The 26,830-nt window shown below is 33.7% G+C and overlaps 1 protein-coding gene across 2 annotated transcripts; it reads right to left on the bottom strand.

Moving 5' to 3' along the window:
* Positions 1-15,855: 15,855 nt before the first annotated feature.
* On the bottom strand, positions 15,856-19,833 carry LOC18435108 (putative glycosyltransferase At5g03795). Of its 2 annotated transcripts, XM_088869563.1 has the most exons (5): positions 19,549-19,833; positions 19,241-19,338; positions 17,927-18,138; positions 17,304-17,652; positions 15,856-16,723 (listed from the first exon to the last, which is right to left on the bottom strand). In XM_088869563.1, exons 3-5 carry the CDS (start codon positions 18,067-18,069, stop codon positions 16,061-16,063), a joined length of 1,155 nt encoding a protein of 384 aa, XP_088725689.1. In that variant the 5' UTR covers positions 18,070-18,138; positions 19,241-19,338; positions 19,549-19,833; the 3' UTR covers positions 15,856-16,060. The 2 variants fall into 2 exon arrangements, with proteins under 2 accessions (XP_088725689.1, XP_020523345.2); XM_020667686.2 differs by lacking the exon at positions 19,549-19,833 and having other exon boundaries at positions 19,241-19,499.
* Between the last annotated feature and the right edge of the window lie 6,997 nt (positions 19,834-26,830).

Here is a 26,830-nt window from a genome sequence, read left to right as displayed (position 1 = left end):
ATGAAATTCAAAATTCTTGTAATAGAACAAATTGATCAGATCTATGAATACTTGAAAATAGACCCATAATTTGTTACAAAATCGAACACTACATTTAACACTTGAATTTTTTTTTGTATTTATAAATTTCGAGGTCAAGATGAACAATCGAAAGGTTTTTTAATTACCTTCCTAATTAGAAAACACCCTTTTTTACTTGAATTTTGAGGTGCACCATGTTTCAATAGTATAAAGTTTGGAACTTTACATCAACTTTTTTTTCTTTTCTTTATCCTTTCTTTTAGAATTAAAGATGTTATATTACCAGAATTCAGGATCCTACAAATAACCCAAATTTGGGTTTTGTCCCAAGGGTAAAAGGAGGAATTGCTATCCCGGGAATTTAAAATTCTTTGTTTTATTGACAGAAGAGAAACAGAACACCATAGAAAATCTGCAAGGAGGAGGGCGTGCCTGCTTCCTCTGTCCTCTCTTGCTGTTTTGCATGGTGGAATTGCAACAGATTCATACACGACCGCATAATCATGACATGTCAGACTTTCACCATTGTTTCCATCCTTCCTCTGAGTGCACCATACACCACTTATTGTGCACCGACGAATGTTCATTCACTCTCGATAGCTTATGGTCGAGATTGATTGTGCAGGAATCATAAAAAAAAAAAACCTACCCTTATTTTCGATTGCTTATCAGAAAAAGCGGTGGATGTCCAATGAAGTAACCATGTAGCATTCACCACTATAATATATAATTATGCAAGTTCTATAAGGCCTAAGCTTTATAAAAAAAAGTAAAATTTTACTTTGAATCTTGGTCCAAAAGCACTTTGGGCATCCAAATATCTTCATTGATGGCTCTAAAATCAATTTCAAATACCGATTATGAAATTTGAAACTAAAAAAAAGTCCAAATCTTGTAAGTCTTTAAACACTTATTTTTATAACAAAATTGACAGTTTGGATAATGTGTTATAATATACATTATTTTTAAAACTTGAAATCCTATTTTTTTTTATCACAATTATAATGGTGAAGGTTGAGACGATCGATTTGAAAGTTTTTCGATGCGAGAAATGTAATTTTCAGTAAGTTTTGAAGTAAAGCTTTATTTATTTTGCCCTATTAAATCATTTTCCATATAGAACACAGCTTTTTTTTTAAGTTGAGGATGATTTTTTTTTTCTTTTCAATATCCACAGGCAAGATTTATCACACAAAGGTCGAAAATAATTACTATTAAACTGACGGCTAGGATTTCAAGATAGCCTTTCATTATTTTAAATAGTCACGTGGTAAACTTTTGCCTCGATATGAGAAAGGTCGAATTTAATTTCTAGAAATTAGAGATGATATTTTTGGGTGCTGCTTTTGGGTAGGTAAGGCCGAGGGCCTCTCACGAAACAATGCGTTATTTCGGCGTTATCACGAGAATCTACAAAAGCTTTTCTTCCCGTCTTTTTCAACTTTCAGCGGTCGGTGGCTTTTTTACATGCACATCAATAATGAGAAAAGGATAGTTCTTATTTTCATAGCCGCTATACTATGCTCCTGTGGATTATACACTATAAAGTAGGTGTTAAAAAGTAGAGATTAGGATTGAACTGTTTAATTAAGATCCGGTTTGGTGATTTAGCCATCCGTGTTTATAGCCCTTGGAATAGCCTGATAACTATTTTTTATTTATAATATTAATTTTTTTGATTCTGCCAACTGGTTTGGTTCACCGGGTCATGAGAGGGTTGATTCAATCAAAAAATTTTCTTTTCATATTGACTTGGAGATAAACAAATGATAACTTGGAAGTTTTTGGGTTTGCCCCAAAAAAGGTGTGTGGGTCACGGTCATAAATGTCCAATGGAAATGTAGACATTAAGATTATTTATTTTTGCTACGTGGAAGCTACAATTATAGAAAAAGTTTACATACGGGTGAGGCTCTAAATAATCAAATTAAGGCGCACATCAAAGTTTATTAGAAGAGGACGTTTTTTTGCCCAAAAATTCTCAAATTTAGATGTATGTACGTGTGAAAAAATGGATTTTAAAATGGTTTTAAGTCTTAGAATTGCTGCATCTTGTAATGTATATTTTAGATTGACAATTTCCAAGATTTTCAAATGTTCATAGATATGTTCGATCTACACTATTTTTAAAGCTTTAAATTTTATAATTAGAGATGAAAATAGATTTTCAAGCCATTCCAAAGGTTTCCAGTTCTGAAACACCATCTTTTGATACTATTTGAAGGTGCACCTTATTTTGTTTGTTTAGGGCCTCAGCCTATAGAAAGCACATCCTATAATCATTATTGACCGTTAGATGTGAATTTAGGTAGATGGAGTTGTGTGGGCACAAGGTATAAAATAAAATTTCTACTATGACATTTTTCAATCAGTAGGATTTCACTTCTAATTGCTACAAAAGATATGTGATCTTTTTGTACTTAAAATAAATGTTCTTATGGTTTACAATCTCGTATACCATGGAATCCTCCGAGACCTAATTCTTTTTTCTCCAATAAACAAATTTAAGTCAGTGGATTGTAAGATAAGATATAAAGTGGTTATTTCCTTCAATCAAGAGGCAAACATTAGATTTACCATTAAAAAGTCATTTGGAAAGAGACATTCATAATTTTAAAGGATTTCGGAATCAATGTGCTATGCATGTTATAGTTGGTGACACAATACTTGGATTATCTATTTTTATTTTATAAGGGCTCTATTTAAACCAAGTCTTAGTGCAATATCACCCTGAGAAACCCCAGACATGAGCAGCATAGTTTGGCCCTAGCACTAGGAGGATTGTGTGATCCTTAGGTAGCATTGTATAGCATGCTCCCTATTCCTCATTCAGCATCCATGGTGGATGGATGGTGGGATTGGATTCCGGAGCACATATTCCAATTCCTTGTAAAAAAAAAAAAAACAAAATAAAAGAAAGAGCAGTATGGCCAGACGTATAGTCGGGCTCTGGTCTCCCTCACTTGCCAGTTATCCCTAGTACAGTTACCACCAACCGACCATGGATGTTGAGGGGGAGCATGATATAAAGCTCCATTTAACATGTTCAAGTCGGTGATTAAAAATTGTTGAGTCAGGAATCACCCAATCCGACTCAGAACTAGGTGATCACCAATCTAGATGCCCCTAAACTCGTAACTCACCCCGATTTGCACGATTTTCCTTGTTCATTGTAGTTAGTGAATCAGGGGATATTCCCCAACTTTTAATCCCTCAATTCATTTCACTCGAAAAAAAAATACTGGAATCCAATTGTTTTTCACCTAAGTGCAATATCTATCACATCTATTTCTTTCAAAGTCCCAGTTTTTCAAATCTGAATGTCAAAAAAATTAGAGTCTTTCTCGATCTTGAACTCTACCCTCTCTGATTCTCAGTCAAATCATTTCAAACTAATTCAAACCGTGTTTTTATTCAAATTTGATTTAAAAAAATCATCAAATATAGTCTGTTTCTGTATCTGCAGTAACCATGTAGCATTCACCACTGTAATAATATAGTAACCCTTTCTTTATCTGGGGAAGCTTTTTATTTCTTTATTTTTTCAATATCCAGTAGATAATCTTTATCACACAAAGAGCTAAAATAAATACTATTAAACTGATGACTAATATTTTCAGATAGCCTTGCTTTTACTTATTTTAATAGTAATTGCTTCAATTAACATTAGTGTTCCATGGCTATATTTCAAACTTTTTCTTTGAGAAATATGTAAAGATATAGTCCCGAGGGAGTAGAATATCTTTTCGCCTTCAAGGAGGAATTAGAGATGATATTTATTGGCGCTTCTTTTGGTCTATAAGACTGAGACCCCCTCACCAAACGATGTGCTATATCTGTGTTATCATGCATAGCCAAGAGACAAGCTTGTAAAGCTTCTCTTCCTTTCTGCCGGCTCTCAATGGTTGACGGTTTTTTTTTTTGAAAATTTAGTAAAATATATTTAATTTTTAAACAATTTAATATATTTTTTCAACAATTATAGCTCATTTTCATGTATATTTTGATGAGTATTTTGAAATTAAATCGAAACGTATGGGTAAAATATTCAATATTTGATCTCTTACGCATAATTTGATAAATTTCCTTTTTAGTTCTTTTAAATACACGCCAATAGTGAGAAAAGTATGTTTTCTATTTTAGAAAATTTAGATTCGTCATACTATTTTATATTTTCTATATTTTTGTTCAATTTTAATTGAAATTTACATGGAAGGACGGTGTTTTTTTTCTTTTCTCCACAGTTGTCCCTCTGTTTGATCCTATCAAATATCGGATGGATTTTTGTTTTTGTTTTTTTTTTCGTTTCCAAAATTTAGCACTGTCAAGTTCGTGGGTATATCGGATATTCCAAATATCAAACAACCTGGTTGAATTGGTCGAAACACGTCGTAAGTATCGGTCTGAGTTTTAGAATCTCATACCGCTCTTGAATAAGCGGTCTGGGGTGAACACGTTTGACGCCTTGTTGTTTTCACTGGCCCATGCTTTTAAGCATTGTTCAACGTGCGGTTCGCCACCGGAAAATCAATTACAGGAAACATATTACAAAAAAATATGAGATTTATTATGTTTGGTTACACTTCAGCAGTAAAAAAATGAAAATAAATTATATAAAATTTTTCAAAATAGATTTTTCAAAATCTATTAAACAGCTCTAAAATCGATTACATTCTTAATGGATAATGTAACTACGCGTATCTCTTATAAAAAAATTCCTCTCATTTTCTCTTTCATATGCCCATCCATTCTTTTTGTTATTCTCCTTCTCTCATATGCCTATTCATTTTACCGCTATTCTTCCTCTTTCCTGCGTCATTTCTATATCCCTGTCCCCAATTTGAATTGTATCCCTCAATCTGAAACCATCCATTCTCTTTGTTATTCTCCTTCTCTCATATGCCCATTCATTTTCCTGCTATTCTTCCTCTTTCTTGCGTCATTTCTATATCCCTGTACCCAATTTGAATTGTATCCCTCAATCTGAAACCATCAGCTCTCATGTAAAAGCAAAAATAATAATGAGAAATTATACAACACAGTCATAATAAAAAATTTCACATAACATAATCGTTTTAAGAGATTAGTTAATGCTTGATTGAAATAAGATATCTCTTTAATCTCCTCGGATGCCTCAAAATTTTCTACTGTAATTACCAAACCTTTGCCATAAAGATTTTGAATTTGGTATCATAAATTTATTGTTTATTTGAAATTATATATAGAGACATTTGAAAGACTTCTATAAAAAATAAATAAAAATAAAGCTTATCATAATAAAATCATGTTATTCCAATCATATTATTCCAATGATTTAACATGTTGAAACCAAAGTCTAATCATGTTAGAAGACATGCGATTCCATCCAAGTGCCAAAGGCATAAAAAATAAGTAGGAAATGGTGTCACAATGACTTTGGAATGGTACAATTTATTATTAAAATATCTTTTTAAACTGGTGATAACGATATCATTAGAAATTATTTTTGAAATAGTGTGATGATAACTTTAATTTCTCATTTCAATAGAATTTTGTATAAAAAAAAAAAAAGAAAAAAAATGATAGTTTATAGGTAAGTGCTAAAAATGCATTTCCCATATTTCTTTCAAACATAGCCAAACAAAAGCAATGTATTTCCAGATTGCATCTAAATACTATACAAACAGTAACAATCCATTTACAGGTAATGCATTACACAGTAATGTATTATGACAGTATATATTTCCAGGTATCCAAACGCCCCCTAAATTTAAGGATAACAAGTGGTCCAAAATTTGAAATATCGGACAACCTATATCGTAAGCTATCCAAGGTTTGAAATATCAGATAGGGCCTAAGCTCTCAACAAAAAAATAGAACATCAATTTCCCAGTATGATGATGAATATTGGGGCAAATTATGAAAAAAAAAAAAAAAAGAGAGGAAGAAGAAGAAGTTTGTGAGGTATCTTTCAGCAGCAACGCTAGTCCGATGCTGTAGATCTGAGACGGGCATCCTGGAGCGTAATATTCCCATTAAAGTGTATTTGACCGTATTTTCTGTAATTATATACTGTATGGAAATACTTTTTCCTTTTATTTTAGGAGGGGGTGTATTTATACTATGCTCCGGCGGATTATTCAGTATAAACCAGGTTTCCGAAAAGAGAGATTAGGATCGGAATTGCCTAATTAAGACCGGGTTTGGTGAGAGAGTCATCTGGGTTTGTGGCCCTTTCATTTATTTTATTATTATTAATTTTTCCTGATTCTGCCAATCAAATTGGTTCATCAGTTCACTCTAGGGCGCATCCAAACGCAATTTGGGTTTTTAACACTGATACAAATTCATTAATTAGTAGATCTTATAAAAAAAAACAAGAACAACGTTATTTTTAAATTTTAAGGGCTCGTTCAAACAGCAAACCCTTTCACCAACTTGAAAATGACATCTATTTTATCTCTAAGATTTTCTCTTTCCAAACAGAATAATGTATCTGTATGAGTATGAAAGAAAGCAACACAACTACATAGCTCTTGGTCAAATCTCAAGACAACAAGTACCTCGATCGATCTCCTTACAGAGATGGTAAACACATATGGGTCAATCCAATGCAATTAAGGGGAGCTCGGAAGTTTATAATCGAGGAAGTCCAATTCATCACATCATTCGTATCAATGTTTTGAAAAATGGATCAAGTGGCCCAATCAGTCAGTTGGAGGGGCGATCCGGATCTGTGGTTTGGATCAAGGACTCAATAGTGAATTAGAACAACAAATAATAAAAAATGAGTGGACATCGGACAAATCGAATGTGTCCAACCTAATGATCCACGTTGAACAAGACAATTCCAATTTGATCGACTATTCTGTATGTGGAATGAAAGTATATATTGTCTACCAGGTTAATGTGGAAGGTGTATCTACTATAATCAATAAAAAAAATTTGAAATCGTATTATAACCAATGTATATATATATATATATATATATATATATATAGGGAAAAAATGCTATGCGCCCAGATGCATACTGCTATAGTAAATGCCCACTGCCCAGATTGAATCTCGGCCGATCTGACGTTCACAGATATCCGATAGTTTTTTAATTTTAATGTTTTCTTTTTACGAATCCAAATCACTTGAAATTTTAGACAAATGTTTTTCTCATCAAGGTGCACCTAATAAAACTATAAAACAAATAATTTACAAAAAATAAATTGATCAAAATATCCCCTGATACGTTTTGGTGGTATTTTGGTCAACTTATTTCACAAAAAAGTTTTTTTTTTTTTTTTCTTAGATTCGCCTATTTTTGAAGAACACATGCCTAAAAATTCAAGTGATTTGGAATTGTATAAAAATAATTAAAATTCAAACACTATCGGACATCCGTGATCGTCAAATCGGCCACAGAATGACCCAGATTTAATCTGAGCCATTCGTGTATGGGTGTATGGGAGTACAACAGTGACTCCCATATCCATATATATATATATATATATATATATATATATATATATATATATATATATATATATATATATGAAAAAGATAGGTACAATATCTTATATTTTATGGTAAATCCAGATATAGTATAAGTATATGTGATGTATTTCTATTATTGTCTTCAATGTTTCAAAAAGCGCTAGGCAGGAGGATTGGGGGTTCCAGGCCTCCCAGTGCCTAGGCGGATGCCCAGGCGGGCGGCCCAAGTGAGTCCAAATAAGGATTCTGCAGTTATTTGAGTTTCAGACTATCAGTTATATTCAAATTATACTACATATTAACATTTAGCACACATTTCATAACCATAACCATAATCCATAAGTCGGTTCATACTCCATAATCCATATTCCATATCCAATTAAAACTTAAAATATTCCAACCAACCAAATTATAAAACTATGAAAGTAATACTTGAAGACTCAAAAGAATCTTTAATAGTTCAAATGTTCAATACACAATACTTCAATCAAAGTTCAAACTTCAAAGTAACAAAATTTAATAATTATTCAAAAATCAACATTCATTCATCATCAGAGAATCTTGGGTCAGCTGCATTGGCATCATATTTATCGGAGTCATCACCCTCCTCGACATATTGGGACTCGTCTTCCGCTGTCTCTTGTGAATCTGCCTCTTTTTCCTCCTCTTCCTCCACCCTTATTCTCTATGCAAAAGATCTAGTGGCTCTAGAGGGTCAGCTGATGTCCCTGAAGTATCCATGACTATGTTCCATGTCAATCCTTCAAGCCCCTCGACCTCATCATCATCAACTAACCACTCCATATTTTTTGATTTGATAGGGTCTTTATTATCTCTCTTAGCAAATATCTGCTTTAACAATCGATTGTACTTGACATAGACAAGGTCATTGAGCTTCTTTGATTCGAGCATGTTCATTTTCTTTATATGAACTTAGCAAAATAAAATGAAAGTGAACTAATTAAAATCTAAGAGCTATGGTTCATGTATTATTTTTAAAATTATGCAAATTACACTTATGGCCTTACCCCTTCAAAAGTACTTCAATTACGCTCACAATCGGATGAAGAAGTGGTTAAGTTTAAAATCCAAATGACCAACTTTTGTAAATTTGGAGAACTACACTCATATTGGCTCTACCAATGGGCTGCAAAGAAATAAGAAAAATCATAAATAAATAATAGAAATACTTGATTACTTGAACAGTTTACAGTTGAATTTGATGAAGATGAACTTAATAATATTATAAATATAATACTATTTAATACCTAGATTAATTTTGGTCATTTGCCTCATCGCCATTAGACTCCCGGAAGACATTAATGAGCACTTGTAATTTATCAGCTCATCAGCGCCTATAATATCCTGCATTTCAAGTTCAGGGACTAGCACCTCTACACACTCATTAAATCCATCCATAATTGTGTCATTTATTTGTATATCATTCTCAAAATAAAACAAAGCTGGGTTAAAAAATAACCAGCTGCATGCAATGGCTGATGTAGTTGCTTATCCCACTTCTCATCAATAATCTCCCAAACAGGCTTGTAGCGGGTTTCTTCATCATTAAAATTTTGGACTATCTCTCTTTTGCATTTCTGCATAGTAACATATATGTAGCCCATAGAAGGCTCATCACTATCAACCATGTGAAGCACTTTGATAATAAGAAAACATACCTTAAGAGTACCTTTCACCCCTTGCCAAAAAGCCTTAGAAAGTATAATATCTCTCACCTTCTTCCCAACCTGAGCCTTAGACCACTTGCATGCTCTCCAGTCATCCGTGGTAAATATTTGTCTCAACTGCACTCTCCTCGAATGTATGCTATCTAAGCATAAGTACCAGGTCGCAAATCTCGTGACCCTAGGCCTCACAATCTCTTTCTTCTTTATAAAGGTACGCATCATACTGAGGGTGATATGTTGGCTATTAATGAAATTCATAACATACTTGACATTCTTCACTGCACCTGATATCTCGGTTAAACCACCAAGAGCATCAAGAATGAGGTCTATACAATGTGTTGCACATGGTGTCCAAAAGATTATAGGATAAGCTATGTGCAACAAATGAGATGTAGCAATATTATGAGTAGCATTGTCTGTGACAACCTATACAACAAGATGCTCCCCAACCTCCTTGATTCCCTTCTCTATCACTTGAAATATGTAATGGCCATCATGTATATGATCAGAGGCATCAATAGACCTAAAAAAAACAGTCCCTACTGGATAATTCACAAGCTAATTCATTTGACTTTTTCTTTTTCTATTACTCCAAGCATCAGTCATAAGAGAAACCCCATACTAAGCCCATGCATCTTTCTTAAGTTCTACAGCTTCCTTTGTGGCACTAACTGTCTTTTTTAAAAAAAGCTCTGAAAGCTCATATGGGGTTGGGGGTTTCATCCCAGAGATAAATTGGCCAATTGCCTCTACTGCAGCCTAAAAGCTGCTCAAGCTAGCGGTATTGAAAGGAATACCCGCCTCATAAAACCATGTAGCGAAATACTATGCAGCTCTATCTCTCTCTTCCTTCTTGATTTTATTTTCAATGGTGATTTGCTTTTTTGTTTTCTCTCCTACAATCTCAGGGTCAGGCCAAGGTAAGAAACTATCCATAGGGCCTCTAATCCGAGGCTTCTTAGTCCCAGAACCATAAGCAATTATAACTCCCTTCCCCTTTCCCCTAACAATGGATTGCTCAACCTCTTGACATCCCTCCCCAATCCTTTCCACATCACTATCATTATCATCAAAATTGACTCGAACCCCAGACCTGATCTCTGTTATAGAAGCAAATCTCTCATCTTTTTTCATTTTCACCAAGTTCATAAAAGTTTTTATTTCCTCTTTAATACCGTCAGGAGTCTTTTTGCATGGGGCAACATCCCCCCTAATACCGACAAGATGTTTCTTGAACTGATTTATGCCCCCATTTTGTATCCTTTTCACAAAAATCGCATCTTATGCAATTTTTATCATTAGGATATGGGTTATAGCTCTATTTCCAACCGGGATCACCACTCCTATTAGATCCCGAAGAAGACATCTAAAAAATAATGTAAATTACTAAAGCAATAAAAAAAATCACTTATTTTGAGTTTGATTGCTCAATCTTCAAACTTTCACTACAAAGATATTTCTAAATACTCAAAATCTTCTAAAACACCCCCGAATAACTTTACAAAACATCAAAAAGTAAATATAATATCAATGGGTGATGTTTTGATCAATTTTGGTTAACTTTGATGTTTTGATCAATTTTGGTTAACTTTGAGTAACCCTTCGATCTTAAAAAATTCACCACAATCTAGTTTTTTTTTGTAGTTTTCTCTCTCTAAATTTGGCTCAAACAAGGTTTAGGTTCAAATGAACCTAAAACCCTAATTTTTGGGTCTTAAAAACAAAAACAAATGACGTAAAATGGCCTCACGAATTTTTTTTTGGCCCCTGAGCTGGGCGCTAGGCAGCCGCCCATGGATTGACCGCCTTGGCAATGCGCCAAAGCCTTTCGGACCGCCTAGGTGTTGGGCGGTCCGCTTTTTTATCACTGATTGTCATCTGGGGACTAAAGAATGCAGACTCCTACCATGAAACTACCCAATAATTTTTTGGTAGGTTTGTTGGGGTATAATTATCCAAGATTTCCACCTCAAGACGACATGGTTTTCATCCACTCATGTTATATTGGAGACTCAAGTCCAAAGATCGAAGGCTTTTTCTTCCCAGAAATATCAACGGCAGGTCCACGTATTCGCCTTCTCTATAATAGTTGCATAATGACAATTACAACCCCACTGCCAGGTTCAAATCCTTAAGGCTGGCAATAAGGCCGGTCTTGGTCCCTAAATTGGTCTGTGCCCCGCCCGGTTTTGATTGGTTGAAGAAGCCTTGGCCCAGACCTGCCTGAGTGCCTGATACTCTTGAAAGGAGGATCAAAGGAAAAGAAACAAAGGGCCAAACGGGGTTGCAATCTTAAAATGTAGAATTTAAGAAGCACCTCAAAAATCCATCGAAAAATGTTGTTTTAATGGTAAAAAACGCTCTAATTGGGCATCCCGACATTGAGACGTCGAGATGTATGAATATGGAAAAAAGAAAAGATTTTGGGTCCCATAAATAGTGCATCTTGTGACATATTATCTAAACCGTCTATTTTCAAGATTGTCATATGCTTATAGATCTATTTGATTTTAACTATTTTTAAAGTTTAAAATTTTATAATTAAATATGAAAATAGATTTTCAGATAATCCTAAAAAAATTTTATACCAAAATTATATGCTATAATAAAATTTGGAGGTGTGTTTTAATTGGATTGTTTAAAGTTTAAACCTTATAGAAACCACACCCTAGTTAGAAAGTCACAGCTTTAAAAATATTTCTTCAAAAAATAGAATATTCTATAAAAATAATGTTTTAAAAGGAGTATTATTGCCATGCTCTATGATGAGCGCGTATTGGACACATTTGTGAACCATTGCAACTTAAATTTGAAGCTTAAATGGCGATTAGCCGTAGGTGGATTAAAATATTTATTATAGGATGAGTCGATTTTTTCCATAAATTACGCCCACCTCCCTCCCCTTTGGTGGAAATTTTTTTTTCCTACCCCACTCCCTCAACTACCCCCATTTTTTTATGGGAAAAGTTTATATAGAGCTTAGGCGAGTCTGCCTCAAAACTTTTACTAGAAGAGGTTGTTTTGATGCCTAAACATCATCAAATTGACATCAAGATGCATGAAAATGAGAAACAAATGCATTGAAAGTTTTGGAAATAGTGATCTTGTAACGCATTTTTTAATCGTCAATTTTTAAGATTTTCAAGTTTTCATAGATCTGCTCGATCTACATTATTTTTTAAACTTTAAATTTTATAACTAAAGATGAATATATAATTTAGGGTTATCACAAAACTTTCCTATATGGAAACCATATTTCTCAACTTTATTTGAAGGCCTAATTTGATAGTTTAGAGCATCGGCTCTATACAAACCACCCCCTATTTTTTATACATCTACACCATACAGAAATTCACACTAATTTCGTTGTGGGAATATATCATTCATTCACTCCCTTGGCAAAATACCCGCTGGGGATACTTTTTAGATCTCAAAATTTTAGGATGTTTTGGTAATTGTTTTTCAAAAAAAAAAAAAAAGAAAAAAAAAAAGGAAAGAAAGGAAAAAAAAAAAGGAAAGAAAGAAAAGAAAAAGAGGCAAGCTTTCTATGCTTCCCCTACAACATAAAACGTATATACTTCTCTTTATCCAACCGTCCATTCTGAAAGGAGGGCTAAGAATGCCCCAATCACAATGTAACATCTCTACATTATTTTATTTTTAATTTCTTGTCTGTAAACTATTTTGACACCAAATTTTGTACGTCCAATCCTCTATTAAATTCTCACTCGTGAAAAATATAAGAAAAATATTTTTAATAAAATAAAATAACCAAAATACCCCTGAAATTTTTAAGGGGTATTTTAGTCATTATATTTTATTGAAATATTAATTTTAATATTTTTTTTATAAGTGTGCCCCAATAAGAAGATGACACGTACCAAATTTCATATTCTTAAAATTTATATTAAAAAAACTAAAAAAAAAATATTTTGAGATGTCGGATCTAAAATCAAATGGTGAGTGGCTCTCTTGATCAAAATTGGACAGCTGGATGATAGGAGAAGCATAGATCTTCTATGATGTAGGGCTAGAGGAAGTATAGAAACCTTTTCCAAAAAAAAATTTGGGATGTAAACTCTACGATGCATAGAATAATTTCAACAAAAAAAACGTTTTCAAAATACACTCTTCGTGTAATAAAAGAAAATAATGCCTCAAGTTTGAATAGAGAGCGTTCAATTTTTGAAGGATCTAAGCGTCACAAAACTCAAAATTATTTTTTTTTTTAAAAATAGTCCCTAATTAATTTTTATATAGTTCCAAAAATTTGAGATTAAAAAAAATCAATGTATCTAGGTGTTTTGACCAAGGTAGTAAATGTGCAATATATTTCTGCGGGATCACAATATGGTGGGGCTGAGTGATGCGCCCATGCCCGCCGAAGGGGAGACGAGAGGACGTAATTTAGGAGTATTTGTTTGGTAAATGTGAAAATATTTTAATGCAAAATATTTCTAAGTGAAAATTAAGTTACATGTTCGTACGTGACTAATAAATATGTAATTTTTTTCTATGGTAAAAAATTTTACCACAAATTGGAGTGAAAATAATACCGCTTCCCTTGAGGTGGGGAAATATTTATGCAGATTTATTTTCACACACTAGAGCCGTCCACTTTATTAAATACAATTAATTCCACTAAGACACCCCAAATTAGATAAAGAAACCATCTCAAGTTTTAATTTTTATAGAGAGAAGTATCCTATAATTTTAGAGAGAAACTATATCTCACTTTAGAGAGAAAAAATGCTTAAATTTTTTAAAGAAAGAAACTATCTCAAATTGTTTTAAAGAGGATTTTAAGTTTTAAAGAGACAAAGGATTTTAATTGTTTAGAGAGAGAAACTACCTCAAATTTTAGAAAGAAAAACTACTTGAAAATTTTTAGAGAGAAAAATTATCTCAAAATTTAGTGAGACAAGCTATCTCAAATTTAAGGTTTAGAAAAAAAAGCTGAAAATTTTTAGTAAGGGAAACTATCTCATAATTTTCAGAGAGACAAGCTATCTCAAATTTTAAAGTTTTTGAGAGATGAAGTATATAGAAATTTTAAATATTTTTGAGAGAAAAGCTACTTGAAATTTTTTAGAGAGAAACTATCTAAAATTTTGTAGAGATAAACTATCTCAAATTAAGTTCTAGAGAGAGAGAATCTTAAAATTTTAAAGAGAGAAACTATATCTAATTTTTTTTAGAGAGAAACTATCTAAACAAATTTAGCGAAAAAAACTATCTCAAACTTGAAAGTTTAGAGAGAGAAAATATTTTAAACTTTTAGAGAGAGAAACTACATGAAAAATTTTAAAGAGAGAAATCATCTTAATATTTTTAGAGAGAGAAAAGCTATTTGAATTTTCAAATTTTTAGAGAGAAATTGTTTGAATATTTTTAGAGAGAGAAGCTATTTCAAACTTTAAGTTTTAAGAGAGGAAATATCTCAAAATTTTAGAGAAAAACTACTAAATATTAAAGAGAAAAACTGCCTAAAAATTTTTACAAAAAAAAACTATCTAAAAATTTTATAAAGTGAAACTATCTCTAATTTTAAGTTTTAGAGAGAGAAAGTATTTTAAAATTTTAAAAAAAAGTTATATGAAATTTTAGAGAGGGAAACTACCTGAAAATCTTAGATTGATAAATCATCTCAAGATTTTTAAAGAGAAACAATCTCAAATTTCATAATTTTAGAGAGAGAAACAGTCTAATAAGGCCACCTAAAGCGCAAAACCTTGCTTCCAAAGAGTCCCTCAAGCAGTTATATGTTAAGGCCGTCATACAAGTCCCCAAAATGTTTTGGGATTGTCCACAAAGAGACATTTACTTCTGGACACGGTTTCCATGCGGCAAACCCGCATACCAGCACACTGTAGACATGCTGGTTTGGCAATAAATATATTTTTAAAATATAATTTGATTTTAATTTTTAGAGAATATATAATCTTTTCCATGAAGTTCATCAATATGAAAAAAATGAAACTAGAAATAATAATTATATTAAAAAACTTTTAAACGGTTAGTTACGCTTTATTTTTAGATGGTCAACCTATTTACATCCATATCTACATCTATCTTTGAGATCGAACATATCTACATCTATCTTTTTTAGATGGTCAACCTATTTACATCCATATCTACATCTATCTTTGAGATCGAACATATCTCCATCTATCAGATCGAAATGGAGACCAGCCCACGTGAAACAATTTTCTTGTACTTTTTGTACAAAGATGTCACAACTATTCACACATATCAAATTGGATGATTTGGTGTGATGCATAAAGTCCGACAATAAATAAACAAGAGTGATTTAAGTACAACCTTAAAATTTTAAGTAAAATACAAAATGCTTGGCTTATTGGCGAAAATTACAAAGGTTGGTTAACCCTTTTTTTTTTTATTTTTTTTAAAATTGCCCCTATGTCGATTCGAATTTTTTGATTTTTTTTGTTTTTTTTTCGTTAGTAGGAAAGTGGCCCAACCTTTAAGACACTGGCCTACCAAAATTTAGGTCGAGTGAAAGGCAATTTTGGGAAAAAGAGAAAAAAATCATAGGTTGACAGTCTTTCTTTGTAATTTCCACATAAGTTTTCCAAATATAGGTGGAGCATTTCATATTTTACCTAAAATTTTAACGTGCACGTAAATCACTCAATAAACAATGAAGAAGTGGGCTGAGATATGGAAACAAAGAAACCAGTAGTACATTTGCTTGAGAACATGAGAGAGAGATAGGGAGGGGTTAATGGTATGGTTTTCTTGCTCTTTACATTGTTCTATTTAATTGATCAAATGGTGAGGCCACAGTAAAATGAACTGAATTGAATTGGCCCTTAGAGAAAGCCCATTGAATAATTGCATTTCTCCCATCAAATAAAAAGAGAAATCTAAAGGTGCAACTTTAGGTTGAGCCTCCTTAGCCAAACAGAGTGAATAACCATATGGAAAACATCATACCTCTTTGGAGGCTCATTAACCACAAAATGCCTCTGCACCTGCTTTACCCTCCTCTGCATCCTCACATATTTCTCCATGGAAATCCCTTCAAGAATCTCCTTCAGTCTCTCTATCTCCCCAACCTTAACCTCCACTGAGAAAGAAGCCCAATTAAGAACATCACTAAATGGAAGCACATAATGATCGGAGATAATAACCGGAACGCACTCTGCGTAAATGGCCTCGACGAGTCTCGGGCTTGCGACCTCATAACCACTTGGGCAAAGGCAAAACTTACTCTTCCTCAGCATATCCCAGTACGAAAGGTCATGAGGTAAGTATTCAAAGGCTTGGATATCCGGGTCCTTGTTCTTCCAGTGTTGGAGCAGTATGGACCGAATCCATCCATGAACCCCACCGGCAAAGAAAGCGAGGATTGTGCGAGCCGAGGGCCTGAGGCCACCAAGCATCCCTTCGATGCTGCCAGATGGGATGTTGATCTCAGGCAGGGGGACATCCCTCTGGGGGTAAAAGTCTTCGGAGCTGTTGGCATTGCAGAGGACCCTGATGGAATTCTTGTTCAGTAGGGGGTTTGCGGCCGATGTGTGGGGCCCCTGAATTTTTATGGGAAAAAGGATAGATGAGGAAAAAAATTGCCAAACGAAGATATAATTTCTAACAAAACTAGAATGTGTATTCCCACAGTAAACTTGAATTCGAGTGGGTATAATCTACTTTCCATCACCATCCATTATTGAATTGGATGATGATGATCCCGCGGACATCGAGCATATCATAGATTATCAATATGCTCAAATTAATCATAATTTTGACAAAATCATCTTGGAAAGAATCTCCATGAGACTGAAGTCAACATTAGTAAAGGAAAGGAAGTATTCCATCATACATGTATCATACTAACAATTTGTTGCATTTCATCGAATTCTTTAATAAAATGCGTGCTCAATAAAAATGGGGGAGATGAGCAGTTGTCCTGCCATTGTCCAGTCAAGCAGAATTGCTCATCTCGCCATCCATTGTTAGGTTTCGATGGTAGAGATGGCATATACCATGTTGTCGCTATGTGTCATGTTCCACAGCATACTATTTCGCCAAAGAAAAACTCTTGAAAATGGAAATGAAAAAAGAAAAAAAAATACAAAGAGTAAAAAAAAAAAGAAAAAGCAGCAGTACCCAGTCATGGCAGGAGAGCATGAAATGATCTGCCCCAAGGCTCTGGTTCCAGTAATGATATTTCTTAGAGATGACATCTATGTAATCAGCAACCAAGTTCTTAACAGGATAAAGATCGAAGGAACTAGGGGTATACACAAATTGTATCATCGCCACCACACTAAATGGAAGGAAATGCACATGGGCGCGTTCCTGAGACCTGGTTCGAAAGCGATTTCCAAGAACCATCTCGTGAATGAATATGCCCTCGGAGGAGTATATGCTTTTGCAGGGCCCATTGTGAACTAAAGGCGGCTCGCCCTCTTCATACACAAATATCTTGAACCTTTTCTCCATTTCCAAATAACTCCTGCACTCATAAGAAGAAAATATGGGTCCGCATTTGTAATGAAGGGAAATCGATGCAATATTGCTACTTTCCCACATTTCCCAAACAAAATTGTTTTCTCTAATTTAGTATGGTTCACTAAATTGACTCCTAAAGGTAAGAAAAATAGCACCCCATCAAGAAAAATCGAAAGGGTGATAGAGGATCGGTTCCTTCACTTATTTATCTGAACAATCCTAATTGCTTTCTAGATTTATGAAATATTAGTGACTGTACAAATTGTTAAATCATTTACCGATGAAATGCATATGAGTTTCGATAGATTCCGCCCTTTGGGGCATAATCATCAGGGTCTTCGATTGGTGTCCGATTCCGATGACTTAAGGTGGCTTCTCTTATGGCGGCTCTTGCTTTTGATAGGCCAGCTTCAAGCTTCATTATGCTTTTAGGGATACCTACATTACTCAACAAAGGAACTACTTCAACCTTCTTCGAGTTGCTCGCGCCCTGCATAAAGAGAAGGCTTCAATTTGGAGGAAATTATGAGAAAATGTAGGGAGTTAAATGGACTGTTTACACATGTTCTAATGCGCCACATCCATCCATAAATCAAACTACTTAGTGATGCGAGGACTCATTTTCAGTTGTTTAGGTTATAGTAGATACCAATGGCTAATCCGTGAAGAACATAAAATTTAGTCAATTTTCAGAGTTTCACAATTTAGCTTGACCTTTGAAAGTGGAATTTGAAACTCCAAATTGGTGCAGATCTGGTGGATTGTGGAACATTGGAAATGGGGCCATAAAAAAGCCGTGGCATTAGAATAATAAAAAGGAAAATTGAAACCTATTCCCTTTTTCTATTGCCAATTCACAGAATTAAAAGGTATGGGATTGTCCCAAAAAAAAAAAAAAATTCAATAGAAACAAACAGTGTTTTGAAAATCGATTCAGCCAGGATACTCAGCCCTTAGCCAAGTCAAGTGGACTCTTCTGAGTTATGTGCAACAAAAAACAGAGATAAATAGAGTTAAAAATTTTGAAAAATAATTAAAAATAAGAAAACATTTAAAAGAGGTAATAACTACCATTAGAAGTTTGGGTTATTGAAAATTTTGATTTAGAACCTAAATATTTCAAAAAGAATTAATAAAGAAAAATAAATGGAAGTTCTCGAATCATCTTAAAACCATTACAACTACCAAAAAAAAAAAAAAAAATTATTTCTAATTAATATAGTGATGTTTCAACTCTTTTGGCATTTTCTTATTTTTGATATTTTTTTAAGAGACTACAGTGGCGAGTTTCAGTGGAACTCGTCCGAGTCCGTGAGTCCCAGAACCATGGAAACAAAAGGTGTATAATGGAGTTTGTCCAAGACAGTACAAGAAAGACATCTGCAAACAATTTTGCACAGTAAATAAAAAATAATTGAGACTCGAAGTCAAAGAAAAAAAAGAACCAAAAATAAGCAGAACTCATATCCATAAGAGGGAAACGCTGTAAAAATAACTGAACCCTCTCTGCATATATAAAAAGAAAAAAGAACTACTTAATATAATTTTTTTAACGTGGAAAAAAAGCGTAATTACATAATCAAAATACTCACCCCAGTCTCTGAAGTATTTGTTCTGGAAATATTTGATCTGGTTCTAGTAGTTGTATCATTGAGAGCATCAAAAATGGAGAAATCGTTCTTCTCTTTCTCTGTAAGATTTACTTCAACAACAAAACCTTGAGAATAGGGTAGCCGAAATGAAATATCATCGACGGGTCGTAACCGAGATGACGAATATGGAAAACAGTAAATAGATACAAGGAGAAGAAGAAGCGCCATTACGCCAAAGAGAAGAAGTAAAATAAAAACACGAGAATAGTAAGGACACAGACGGGAAGAAAAGTCCCTCATCCTCTTACTCTCTTTAACCTAGAGACTCCATTACTGCTCCTCCCTCTCTTTCTAACCCACTGCAAGCAACTGTATTTTCTCTCAGTTAACCTACACATCAAACTACTGTGCCCCTTGTCTTTGTCTCTGGAACACGATGAAGAATTATGCCCCACTCCCTCTCTCTCTGCAACGCCATGACCTCTCTCTACCCAACTGTGTTTGAAACCATGGACAGGTTTTGACACTTGTCCAAAAAACTTGGGGTATAACGAAAGGCAAACTTTAGGAGGAAATAATGGTTTCCTACAATATCTCCCACTATTGCATGCAGCGCACATATTTACGCAAAGAGCCTCCGTGGGCTGCTAATGGGCCGGAGAGTCACGCCCTTAAAAACTGGGGCTTGGGCTGGTCTGCTTAGGCCAGCGCTGGATGGGTTCAGATTAGCCGGCCCTCTTCGCTTCTTATTTTTCCTTTTATTTTTTTTCATTTATTTTTGGCCTGGCTCATTTAAGACAAGGGCCAGAACAGGGCGGCCCGGCCCATTGCCACCCTGTGTATTTTCTTTTATTTCTAGGTCTGGTTTAGCATGCCTGGTTGATTGAAAATTAAGTACGATGTATCTTGAGTGGTTTTGTTGATGGGTTAAATGTATGTGTAGTGTTTGGTTTACTACAATTAAATGGGGATAGCCACGCGGATTTGGAAATGAGGAAAGTTTACCAGACACTCTATCTTTGCTCCTCACTCTCTCCATTCTGGAGGACTATTCTTTCTTACCGACAGATACTTACTAATAATTTCATACTTGCTTGTATAGGAATTTTGTTTGAATATTGCCTTTTTTTAGAAAATAGATTGATCTCAAATTTTGGGCCGTAAAAAAATAAAAAATAAAAAATAAAAACATACTTAACTAGTAAGGGTATTTTAGTCATTTTAGTTTCAAATAAATAATATTTTTTATTTTTTTTTAATTGCAGCCAAACAAGATGCATATACTCTCAAAATTTCAGTCAAAACTTAATTGTTAACTAATACTCATTCTCAACCATTTGGTGGAAATCAGACAGTTGGAAGGGCAATAGAAAATAAGTCCGGAGCATATGGTAGGTTTTACACATACTCTGATATCATTTATCTATTATACAAGGAGGTCACAATTACTCCTAGCCACTAGATATCAAGTTGGATAGCTTTAGATGTGTCAGGAAGTTTGAGAAAAAAAATTCAACTTGGAATCTAGTCAACGGCATTCTTAGGACCACCTGTTTTGAAATTTAGTGGACAAGAGTAATTGTGACCTCTATGTACCAAAAGTAAATAATTTCTTTCTATATTTTTTCTATAAATAATGTTTATGTATGTGAAAAAGAAAACGATTTCAAGTTATAAAAATAGTGATCTTGTTGTAAACTATTTCCCATCAGTTTTCATAATTTTCAATTGTTTATAGATATGCTCAATTTTCATTACTGTTAGATCCCTAAGTTTAATAATTAGGTGTAGAAATAAATTTTTAGGCCATCACAGGGTTTCTGGCACCAGAACAATATCTTTTGATTGGATTTAGCGGTATCCCTTTAATTATATAATGCTAATGTCTCGAGATTTCGAGTGCCCTAATACACTTAGCCGATGTGAAAATTATTCTAACTAGTAATAAAAAAAGCTTCAATAAATCATCTTTTCATCTTTAAAGTAATCTCCCCCTAAGAAAACTGTTCTTTTTCTCTTAAAAAAATGTTTCTTCTCATGTTAATATATAATAACAAGGATACATGCAAGGAAAGTAGTTTGTGATGCATCTCTACAATAGCGTCTCTGATGCATTAAATATCAATCTCTCATATGAATGTTAAAAATTATTAGGCACACAAAAATTTAAAATTCATATTGTTAAAATTATATAAATATCTCAGTCTTTTTATTTCCATTTTTTTTTTCTCAGATTTTTACTCATCATACTTTAGATTTTCATTCACTAAAACTCTGAATCCAAGATCCATCTCCAAAATAGATTTTAGAGAAGAGTCTCACGTTCAGAAACCACCAAAATAGGAAAAAAAGCTAAAATATGGTGGCAAAACTGAAATAAAAAATGTGAAAAATAGGGATCTCCAAGTAAAATTTACCAAATTATCAGGCAATACATAACTTCAGAAATTTTTTCCAGTCTGTAAATTATTTACCCGAGAAGATATCGTGTTTTGAATTGAAAGGAGGAATGATTGTAGAGCACGCCCAGGGTTTACTCCATGAGTGCAGTAGCGTGAAAAAACCCTAATTATATTTGGGATCTATTCGATTTCCATGGAACTATTGAAATGTGGTTTGGACCAAATTACAATTTGCCTTATTATAAAGTAATTCCATTGCTGACCAAACTATACACATATACTAAAGCCTGTGGTTACTTTCCTCACAACCATAACAAGCTGATTTTTTTTTTTTCTTTTGAGCACGTATACTATGGTCTCTCAAGAACCTAGTTTGCTTCTACTCTATTTTGGAGGATTCTGATTAAACTGAAATTTTGAGAATCACCATATGATTATTCTCCAAAAAAAAAAAAAGAGAAAAAAGAAAAAAGAAAAATTGTCTTTTCTAACACATGGATCTCACCCTCTTAAAATTGGACGATTTCTTTTCTATGTTGCAACATTATTTTTTTTAAGTGGTTAGAGGGTACAATTAGAAAAATGTTTTATTAAGGGTAATCTATGTATTAAAGATGTCATATCTCTAAACTTTGGAGACCCCAAGGGAGTAAATCAGCAGTATACTCTCCAGGGAGTAGAATATCTTTTGGGGTTTTTGAATGGTAAATTGTTCTTATCATCTACTTTTATTTTATTTTATATATATATATATATATATATATATATATATATATATATATATATATATATATATATGGGGTAGATCATTGGGGGATTATAGGCCCCTACCATTAGCTGATGTCCACTACATGCTTGAATCCCCTTTTGGCGGACAACTGGGGACGAGGTAGGGGGCTATGGTCGGTCGGGACTATAGTATGTCCACAGCAAACAAGGGTAGAATAGTGTGCATACTATATGTATTACGCACATTGTGTCTATAATGCACTTGCTTCCTGTGTGTGTGTTTGTGTATAACTATATAATTAGTTTAGTTAAGGAAACATGAACTTACATAAGAAGGAACAATACACATAACTTCAACGGCATACAACAGTTATTATCCCGAGTCCTCATCACCTCGAAATTAGACGGTTTTTATTTCAAAATTAATTGAGATAGTCATAATGCATGTATCGAAATGGGATAACTAAGGAGATTTGTTTTTTCCAGTTGTGCCAGCGATGTATGAATGGGCAGAGAGAGAGAGAGATCTGAATCGTGGTGAGGGCTTTAATGGATGCATGAATAATATTAGACGCATGAGTTAGGTTTTACAAGGTTCACGCAAGTTAATGTCTTGGACGTGTAGTTAGAGATGGCAATGGGCCTGGCCCGGTTGGCCCAGCCCTAAAAAAGTAGGCATGGGCCACGAACAGTGGCTTGAAGGCCGAGCTAGGGCTGCTGCTGGCCAACTCTAGTTTTTGTTTTTTTTTTTGGGTTCGTTTTTTTTTTTTTTTTCCATTTGTTTTTGCCTTGGCCCTGGTATGCAGTCCTATGGGAAACCAAAGCTGGCCCTGCCCATTGCCACTGTGACGTGCGCTCGTAGATGTTTGGGCTCTGATTCAAGGGACTTGGTCTCAATTTAGGTTAAGTTTTCCATGTCATGTACTTAAAACATGTATAGTATGTTTTTATTAGATCACGCTCTACATCTACTCCCTTTGGCAAAAGATTTAAAATTCCAATTTAAAGTTATATAGCAGTGTTTCCATAGAGTATATGGGATTGAGTTCCAAGGCACTTAGATCTTAATTGTTCAAAATTGTTGGGTGTTACCAAAATTTTTGAGGTGAAATTCAAATATTGAAATTCAAATTTTGTATTATTGTACACTTTCTAATCTAGTTGGATAAGCTTGTGTATATTTCATTTTTGTTAGATAGATACCGACAATCAAGGGATTGCAACATCTTGTATCTACTACAAATATCCTACGATTGGGTAATACAATGCATGGAAAAATGGTTCCAATAGGAATTGCTCCAAAAATTCACATGGTAACATAACATGGTTGTCATTGATCCTGCCAGTTACAAATTTCATCATCTTTATGAATACTGCATCCTGTGAACCGTGAGTTCCATTCCTTGCTTTTACATTCTATATTTTTTTTTGTTTTGGGGGGTGGGGGAGGGGGGAGAGAAAGAAACGGCATAGGTTTTCTCTCCTCATTGTCTCATGGTAAAACTCATGGCAATTCACTGCTATCTAGTGAATTTCACGGTCTTTTACTCAGCTACAGCTTCCATAGTCTCAAGTTATATCAAAACCCCATTCTCTTTATTCCAACTCTCCAAAAAAAATTGACTCTCTATCTCAACTTCCCTTTTGCATCCCCAGTTCACAGTTCAACCCCATGGATCTATGGCATTGACGCATAGATCACCCTTATCATGCTCGCTTATATTTTCTTATTTAAAAACATTCAAACATTTTTTTCTCTAATAATTATCATTGTCATGTATGCTCTAAGGCAAAACAGTCCCGCTTTCTTTTCCTAATAGCTTGACTTCTACTACTGCTCATTTTCAACTTATTCATTATAAACTATGGGTGGTTATGCCACTCCATCTCATGCAGGATCACATTATCTTTTTACTTTGGTTGATGATTTTAGTCATAGCCTTTAGATTTTTCTAATGCAACACAATTCTTAAATGAATCAATATTTTAAATTTTTTCGCCTTGTTCAAAATTCAATTCCATTGCTCAATTCAGTCCATTTGAACTGACAATGGAATTGAGTTTTTCTCTAAAGGTATGCAAAAGTTTTTCAAATAAATGATGTGCCTCATCAACATTCTTGTACCGGAACACCCGAACAAAATAGTATTGTTGAATGTAAATTGCGTGACCTCCTTGAGGTTGCACGGGCCTTATGTTTGCAGGTTAATTTACTTTTTTGTTTTTGGGGAGATTACATTCTTACATCAGCATATCTTACCAATGGCTTACCTACGCTTATTTTAAATGGCAAAAGCCCATATGAGGCCATTTTCAATTCGCCTTCATTATATAACAAGTAAAGGTATTTGGCTGTCTTTGTTATACCTATAACATATATCACCGACACAAATTTAACACTAGGTCACGCCGATGTTTATTCATTAGTTACTGTCACACCCCAAGAATTTACAATACTGATATTCCTGAGATGACAGACAAAACATATATACATCTATTGATAGGACAAATTTACAGTGGCGAGGTTTTACAAAGTAAATAAAGAAAGCTAGTACAACAACAGTATCTTCCAAGGTTGATCTTGACTAGCACTCAAAATGAATCCGCAGTTATCCTGAAAAAAATGTTTACCATAGTTTGATGAGTTTGGCTACTCAGTAAGTGATCATCATAATCCTAAAAATAATCATGATTGAAAGATATCAATATTTTCCAAAATGAGATCTATTAACAGAAATGCATCAACAGTTTCACTTTCAATAAATGCATAATTAAGTATAATCCGAATAATTGAAATGCTTATAACACTTTTAACGGCAGTACATAATTCAAAGATTTCATAAAATACCCTACTGGCGTCCCAAGTAGGTCACCTATATACCCCATCAGCGTCCTGATGGGTCCACTTAATCCCTATCGGCGTCCCAGATATGTTCACTTAATCCCTGCAGGTCCACTTATACCTCACCGGCGTACCGGATGAGTCCACTTAATCCCTACTGACGTCCCAGATAGGTCCACTTATACCTCACTGGCGTACCGGATGAGTCCACTTGCATACTTAAATTATTTCTAAATCTCTTTAAACATTCGAAAGCAGCAATATCATGTACTCAACATATCACTAAAACCATTAATATGAATTTCACTTAAACCATTAATAACAGTCACTCTCTATAACATTTCAAAAATAACCAATCAAATATTTTGGGCTCAAATTTAGAAAGGTAGCAGTTTGTAAAGGCATTCTAGCATAATTGCCAATTTAATATGTATAGAAAAACTCTTATAAAAATTCAAAAATACGGAATTATCACAATTTATGGAATATCAATTCACAAATAAACATTTCACAACAATACTATAATCAATTGTAAAAATGTCAATTTTTAAATAATAAGGCAGTCATTTGCACATGAATTTTACAATGTCTAAATATTCAAAACAGTAAAAAGAAATATCACAATTTTACTAAAAGCAGAAATATCACATTTATTTCTAACAATAGACAAGAAAAATAAATAAATGTATTTTTCTTAGTTACAACATTCAAAATTTCTAACATAGATAAAATATCACAATTTTTATTAAAAAGATTATGTTTTTAGATAATGAGGTCACGTGCGCATAAAATTTATCCCGCCTAAAATTCATGATAATAAGCAGAAATAATTATTTCATTTTATTTTTAAAAAGAATGGATTATTTTTCGAGACAATGAGGTCACTTACACACAAAACTGATAAAATAAAGATCCTAGACAGAAATATCACTATTTATTAAAAATAGACTATTTTTCAGAAAGACGATGTCACTTACACATAAGACTGATAAAATAAAGATCCTAAACGAAAATATCACTATTTATTAGAAATAGACTATTTTTCAAGAAGACGATGTCACTTACACATAAAACTGATAAAATAATGATCCTAGACGAAAATATCACTATTAATTAGAAATAGACTATTTTTCAGGAAGACGATGTCACTTACACATAAAACTGATAAAATAAAGATCCTAAACGAAAATATCAGTATTTATTAGAAATAGACTATTTTTCAGGAAGACGATATCACTTACACATAAAACTGATAAAATAAAGATCCTAGACGAAAATATCACTATTTATTAGAAATAGACTATTTTTCAGGAAGACGATGTCACTTACTCACAAATATTTGAGAGGGAGCTTCCGCTAAAAATTCACCTAGAGAGAGAAAGAGAAACATGTCGTCGGGGTTTTTGTTTGAGAGAGAAAAAGAAAAACCTGATGGAGTTTCAGCTTTAAGAGAGAGAGAGAGTGAGAAACCCGTTGAGGGGGTTTTCGTTTTAAGAGAGAGAGAGCATCCAATAGAAAAGAAGCACCTCAATGCAAGGTGTTGTAATGAGAGGTGTTAATATAAAAGTTTAAGAAGGTGGACCTAAGGTCCATTCAAGTAAAATTAAACCTTCAAAT

This window comes from Amborella trichopoda, chromosome 6, assembly GCF_054954075.1.
Source record: "Amborella trichopoda isolate Santa Cruz 75 chromosome 6, AtrichopodaSantaCruz75HAP2 v2.0, whole genome shotgun sequence".
Lineage (NCBI taxonomy): Eukaryota > Viridiplantae > Streptophyta > Magnoliopsida > Amborellales > Amborellaceae > Amborella > Amborella trichopoda.
Note: the sequence above shows the minus strand (reverse complement) of the source record. Positions and strands in the feature narration are given on the sequence as shown.

Bases quoted from the DNA above. Each gene is read 5' to 3' on its own strand.
- LOC18435108 (XM_020667686.2), bottom strand. From the start codon at position 19,468: ATGGCGCTTCTTCTTCTCCTTGTATCTATTTACTGTTTTCCATATTCG. The intron at 18,139-19,240 runs GTGAGTATTTTG...CTCTTTATGCAG, and splicing joins CAAATACTTCAGAGACTGGG to GGCGCGAGCAACTCGAAGAA. The intron at 16,724-17,303 runs GTACTGCTGCTT...ATAAAAATTCAG, and splicing joins TGCTCTCCTGCCATGACTGG to GGGCCCCACACATCGGCCGC.